Source organism: Vitis riparia, chromosome 16, assembly GCF_004353265.1.
Source record: "Vitis riparia cultivar Riparia Gloire de Montpellier isolate 1030 chromosome 16, EGFV_Vit.rip_1.0, whole genome shotgun sequence".
Lineage (NCBI taxonomy): Eukaryota > Viridiplantae > Streptophyta > Magnoliopsida > Vitales > Vitaceae > Vitis > Vitis riparia.
In genome coordinates, this window is record NC_048446.1 from 18,079,148 (window position 1) to 18,085,955 (window position 6,808).

The window sequence follows — 6,808 nt, forward strand, 5'->3', positions numbered from 1 at the left end:
AGAGTTTTGTTGTGGAGACTGAGTATTGAGGAGGGGTAGCAATTTATAGTCGTTGCGGCTGGGTAGTTTTGAACGTGGAGGAAAGATTTGGAAAATGGAACTTTCAGTGTGAAATCAAGATATGGACCTCAATTCTAATTTCTAGTGAAGATGGTCTATTGTGGGACCGTGCTCGGAAGGTCGGTGAATGGACCCCAATGTTTGGAAAATCAAAAGTTTTGGCAATCAAAGACTCCGCCATCAATGGAACACGGCGCTCTGCAAACTAGGCACCATATTTTCCATGATTTTGGCCGTGTCAAACGGTGCCTTATTTAAGGATTAGTCAAACTATTGCACTTTTGGGCCTTTGCTTGGCTTTTGAAATACATGTTGAAATTGGGAATTGAACACTGCTTTGTTTTAGTTTTGTTTACTCGTGTTTATCGATTAGCTTGTACAATTTTAACGGTATTAACGTCAGACTTTTGGCACCGTTGAAACTTCAGAAGATATGCCACGTAATACATTGACAATGTGTACCAAAAATTCAAAAAATAGTTACCCTTAAATAAATTAAAACGGTAACGTGTTTTTAAAAATGGTTGTCAAAAATAATTTTTTAGAATACTTTTTTAAAATTATTCTATGATATTTTATAAAATAAAAATCTGTTTCAAAATTTAAGATATTATTAACATATTTTTAATATTTTTAAATATATTTTAAAAATAATGTTTTATGTTTCGTTTTTTTTTTTATCATTCTATATATTTGTATAATTATTTTTTAAAGTAATCCTAAATAAAAGTAAAAATAATGAAAAATAACTAAAAAAAATGTTATCTGAAACACCATATTCTTAAAAACAAAAAACATATGCAATTTTTTGTTATTAAACATATTTTCTTGATTTTTTATTCTGAAAAACGAAAAACCATTCTAAAAAACAATTGTCAAACTGATCGTAAAAATTTTACTTATTGATATTTATACGATGATTTGATATGTCCGATAATTTCTTAAAAACAGTATTTCCTTCTTGAGAAAATAAGTTTAATAGGTTGTTAATAGAAAAAATGTTTTTCAAAATTTGTTTTCAAATCATACTATTTTCAAAACAAATAAAATCTTTTGCATTATATATAAATCTAAAACTTCATAAAAAAATAAGTTCAAAAATTATTTTTCATATTTAGATTTTTAATCCCACTTTTGTTTTTAAAAATAATTGGTAACTATGGTTAATATCTATTCTCAAAAACTGTTTTTCAAAAATTGAATTTGAAAATATTGTCAAGGAGCTAATAATATTTTATTTTAATAAAAATTTTGTTATACATGGAGTATTTATTTAGTGGTTTATTGTTTTCCCTTTGTAAGATAGATTTAATTAGTAATAAAACAAATTAATACTCAATGGTAAGCCTTTCTAAGCACTAAAGAGATGGTTTCACCACCCTATCATTGGACATGAAACGGTTTTGAAAGCAGAATCAAATAGTGAAAACATGTTTTGAAAATGAAATTAGTGTATGGTGTAGCTAAAAATAGAGTGATTCGAGTTTTCAAAAGCATCATTGCTTTTTCCACTGTGACATTATAACAAGATGGAAAGGCCTGCATCGTATTGTTGAGGCCTCGTATTCTCAGCAATCCTCGTAGTTGCCAAATGGATAAACATACGATCTCAACGAACACAAATTCCTGATTCAGCTGCTCCTGCAAAAGGCGTCCGGACAGGGTGTCCGGACACACCCTCCGACGGTTTTGTCAGCCATGGAAAGAGAGATAAAAGTAGATGGCACAGTTGGCCTTTTTCTAGGTATTGAGGAGCTTACCTTCTTCTTTGTGCGAAGGTTCATATATATACCATTTAGAAACTCTCTCTCCTCCATAAATGATGGAAGGCTTTCTGGTTTACCATGATTGCCACTAGGTGGTGGCAGGGACATCCTCATCCTACGAATGGCTGTCAGAGATAACGGGAAGTGACTAGCTGTCACTTCTGTCTTTTCGCTCTGCAGGTATCAGAATATGATTTGTGACAGGATGTCAGAATGACGTAGTGAGGCACGCTTAGTCTGGCCAGCGATCCGGATGAACATATCCGGGTGGAACATGAAAGGTCGCCGGATGCGTAATGGCGGTGGTCCGGGATGAACGTATCCGTGTGGAACATGAAAGGTCGCCGGATGAGTGATGGAGGTGGTCCGGATAGGAAAGCGCGCCACGTGTACTCTTGGGGGAATCCGGATGTGGATATTCCGGGTAGGAACACGTGCACGTGTCGTCAGGGGACGTGTGCCACGTGTCATCAGGGATGGGTCCCTACAATGCCCCCTTTTTAAGTTGTCGATTTTGCCCTAGCAAAATGGGCGACTTAAAAAAGAATGATTGCCTCTTAAAACCGGAGTTCGCTTTTTGTTCTCACTGGGCCACGTGGCGAGCTGGGGCGAAAAGACAGGAGAGCATTTATGGCGAGCCGCCGTCTCTGGGTATTCCCTAGGCAATGTGTCGGTTTAATGATAGCGTTTTTCTGAACGCTTGGGATACCGAGGGGCTGTCTCTTATAAATATCAGGCTGTGGACTCCCGTTGCTTTTTCTTACTGCATCTTCCTTGTCATCGCTTCATTTGTCTGCTGTTTGTCTTTGCTTGTGAGCGTACCGGCAGCATTCAGGTGGTGACGGTGACTGCATTTGCGGTTTTCGACCCTGTTTTCGAGTTTACACTTGGTACGCAACTCTATTCTGATTTCTTTCTTTCTCACATGCTCTTTTCTTGGTTTGCCTTTGATTTGCTTGGGAAGCTTTTTTTTTTTTTTTTTTTTTTTTTTTTTTTTTTTTTTTGGCGAGTGACTGTTTGATGCTAGCTTTTTTGTGTTTTGGGTATGTTTGGGGTTTCTGCTGCCCCCCCTGCGCTTTTTGCGTTTTGGTGGGGTATGGAATCTCCTGTAGGGTAGGGCTTGAGGTTTTGTGGGGTCGATTTCGCTTGTTTGACTTGCTGGGTTTCTTTCATGCAGATTGTGCTTCATCTTTGTACTGGAAAATGTCTGCTACCAAGGAAGTTACTTCAGCTCGCCCGTCTGGTGACGCTCGTGCTGAAAAGTCTGTAGAAAAGTTGGATGTAAAAGAATTTCGCGATCGGTTTTGCGTTCCTAATGGCGTGTCTGTAGAGCTGTTTGATGGAGAGGGCGTGTTGCCTGAGAAGCCGGAAAATAACGCGATACTCTTTACCAAGGAGCAGTTTAATGCTGGGCTTCGATTCCCTGTCCCGTCTCTGCTCAAGGAATTTCTGCACTTCACCCAGATTCCTCCAGTGTACGTACATCCCAACATGATCCGGGTGCTGATGGGGTGCAGCATCCTGAGCATGCTGTTCAACTTGGACCTCTCATTACTGGAGGTTCTTTTCGTTTACTCGATCAAGAAGGTGAAGAGTAACATCTTCAGCTTCGTCGCCAGCCTTCCATCCCTGCAACTGGTGACAAACCTACCGGATTCGAATAAAAAGGCCGCCAAGGGGCAGGTGCTGGTCAAGGGCGTATGGGCAGGTTTGTCTGAGCATCCGGATAGGCCCTTTGTTCCCAATCAGTCACTGGAGATTCCAGGTATAGCTAAGCTACTTTCTGCCTTTGCATAGTTTGTAAGTCAGCATTGTTTTTAGGTGGCTGACATATTCTGCTTGCTTGGGTGTAGACCAGGATAAGAGAGGAAAACTGGTGGAGTGGGTGGAGAAGGCTTCGTTCGATCGTTTGAACAAGCTTTTTGAAATAACTTCAGCCGAGCGGAGATGCGAACTGCTTCTTTCTGCGCAGAACCTCCGCTTGGTCGTCCAGCAGCCTCAGGCATACGTGCTGAACATACTTCCCAGGCGGCTGCCTGAAGAAGTGGTAGTCGGGGAGCACTTTATTCTTGAAGACCTTCCTTTCTATGAGGGGGTACGGAAGGCAGATGCCCGGACACGCAAGGCCCTTCTCAACAATCGGGAGAAGAAAAGACAAGAAGGGCTTCTGCGGAAGGCTCCGGGTGGGAAACGGACTGCGTCCTCTCCGCCTGCTGGTGCTCCAGCAAAAAAGAAGAAGAAGCTGAGTAAGAAAAGTAAGGGTAAGGCAATAAAAATCCCAACTCCTCCAAAAGAGTTTGTACCCCCTCCCATTGGCTATGAAAAAGAATGTAATATTGAAGAGCCGGAAAATCCTCTCCCGTCCTCTGTCTCAACCACTTTCGAATTTATTAGGGGCCTTAATCTTTCAGGGCCCTCGGTGGCGCCAGACGTTCGGATGGCTCTTCTGGCTGAGGAAGCAGCTTCAATAAATCAACCCGGCTCAGCTCACCGGATGAGGTTGCCGACTTGCCTCCTGTTACACCCCCAACAGGAGAGATGGGGGCAGATAGCCAGGAGTTGCCTGTACATGAGCCAAGCCCTCGTCCTCTTGTGCCTGTGAAGGGGCCAACTAGGAGAAGGTTGCGTCTGGTACGCGACTTGAAGTCTGGCCTCGCTGGGCGGCTTCAGGGCCGGTTCACAGAAGGCATCGAAGTCAGCTGTTCATCCGTCCCGGAGGGTCATCCGGAAGGCGATGCAGTGGAGATGACGGAAGAGAGCCCGGCCGTCCCAGCGCTGGTGCCGGCTGAGGTTCCAATTCTGGCTCCGGCTGAGGTTCCGATTCTGGCTCCGGCTGAGGTTCCACCCAGAGAGGCCCAGCCGGTTGAGAATGTTGAAGGTGTGGTTCCGGAGGAGGAATCACTCTCCAATGCCTCCTTGGGAGAGGGTCCTTTTGATGATGCCACTTTCATCCCTGCTAGCCCTTTCAGTTATGCGGAGATGGAAGAGAAGCTAAAACAGATTCCCTCTGTTGCAGACGCTGGGGTACCTTCAGCCCTGATGTTCGAGACAGTAGAGACGGTATAATTTACTTTTTAATTCCTTCGTCATGCTGATGCGCTTGTCATGTGATTTGTAACTTGGTTTTTCTTTGTTTGAGTATTTTCCTACAGCTGGTGAGTGGCCTTCGCGGTATGGCTCTTCAACGCAATCTTCTTTCTGACCTGCTGGAGACTGCTGAGTATACAAAATCTTTTGTGTCTCAGCGAAAAAATGATGAAGAGAAATTGCGCTTGAGAGTGGAGCAGGCTGAAGCCAGTTCATCTACTGCTCGAGAGGAGAACAAGGTTCTTCGAGAGGAGAACGAGGTTCTTCGAGAGAAGAACGAGGTTCTTCGAGAGGAGGTTGCTGAGGCAAAGAGCCGGGAGGATTCTATGGAAGTTCGCCTGTTTGAGGCGGAGGAGGAGATGGCTCTTTTGAGGAGGGAGTGAGGCACCTCCGGACAGAGGTGTCTATTGAGAGACGGCAGAGAGAAGAGTTGCAGTTGCGTTTGTCAACGCAAAAGGAAGAGCTGGAGGGTGAATTTGCTGCGGAGAGGGGGAACTTGAAGCGGAGTACCAGAAGCAAGTTGATGAAATGTACTTGTTCGGCTACCGCTGCTGTATGAAGAAACATGGCATCAAACGGGACGTTCCTTCAATTCCTCCGGGTGAATTGGAGAAACTGCACAGCAAACCTGCTCAATGACAGCTTTTCCCTTTTGTAAAAGAAAATCTGCTATCTTCTTTCTATACCTTTGTAGTCCGGAGGTCTTTTTGTATATGATTTATTCCACAAATATCAAAAAATACATTTATTCATTTTGTATTTCTATTTTTGCCTCATCTTTCACTGGTAATACTGCTTTAAATTAGATACATTCCATGGTCGCTGTAATGGGGTTCCATCCAACTTCTGTAGATGATAGGCTCCACTTTCACTTGTTTTAGATACTATGTAGGGGCCTTCCCAATTGGCTTGGAACTTTCCTGCCCCTATGTCAGCAGTATTTTCAAAAACTTTTCTAAGGACTAGCGTACCATTTTTGAAGCTTCTGGGCTTTACTTTGCGATTGTAGTGAGCTGATGCCCTTTGCTGATAGTCTGCCATCCGGATGGCTGCAGTTTCTCTTATTTCGTCCGCCCAGTCCAAATTTCTTCCTAATTCTACATTTGCATCATCCTGCCTTCCTATTTCGGTTCGGATAGTGGGTAGGCCAATTTCGGTGGGAATGATTGCGTCCATTCCGTATGCGAGGGCGAAGGAGTATTGCCTGTTGGACGTCCGGGTGTGGTTCGATAAGCCCATAGGACGCCGGGTAGCTCCTCCACCCATTTCCCTTTGGCTTGCTCGAGTCTTTTCTTCAAGGCAGTGACTAGAGTCTTGTTTGTGGCCTCCGCTTGCCCATTACTTTGAGGATAGCGTGGTGTAGAATATGAGTTCCGAATATTGAGTTCTGAACAGAACTTTCGGAAAATCTTGCTATCAAACTGTGGACCGTTGTCTGCTATGATTGTTTGGGGAATTCCGAAGCGACAAATGATGTTCTTCCATACGAATTTGGTGACATCCTTGTCTTTGATGCTAGCATATGCTTCGGCTTCTACCCACTTACTGAAGTAGTCTGTGGCGACAAGCAGGAATTTCTTCTGGGCAGGTGCGGCTGGTAGAGGTCCTACTATGTCCATGCCCCACTGTGCAAAGGGCCATGGGCCTGAGATCGTTTTCAACTCTCCCGATGGCATGTGTAGTATGGGGGCGTGCCTTTGACATTTGTCGCATTTTTTGACGTATGCTGCCGCGTCTTTTTTCATCGTAGGCCAGTAATAACCTTGCGAATGGGCTCTATGTGCCAGCGATCGCCCTCCAGCATGGTTCCCACATACTCCCTCGTGCAACTCGGCTAATACATAAAGTACTTCTGAATGTTTCAAACATCTGAGGTAGGGGCCTGTAAAGGATCG

The 6,808-nt window shown here is 43.7% G+C and overlaps 1 protein-coding gene across 1 annotated transcript; it reads left to right on the forward strand.

The window, feature by feature from the left end:
- The first annotated feature begins 2,353 nt into the window (after window positions 1–2,353).
- LOC117933354 lies at window positions 2,354–5,296 on the forward strand. Its single transcript, XM_034854716.1, has 6 exons — window positions 2,354–2,477; window positions 2,644–2,716; window positions 2,939–3,591; window positions 3,680–4,306; window positions 4,360–4,886; window positions 4,979–5,296. Exons 1-6 carry the CDS (start codon window positions 2,354–2,356, stop codon window positions 5,294–5,296), a joined length of 2,322 nt encoding a protein of 773 aa, XP_034710607.1.
- Window positions 5,297–6,808: the final 1,512 nt, after the last annotated feature.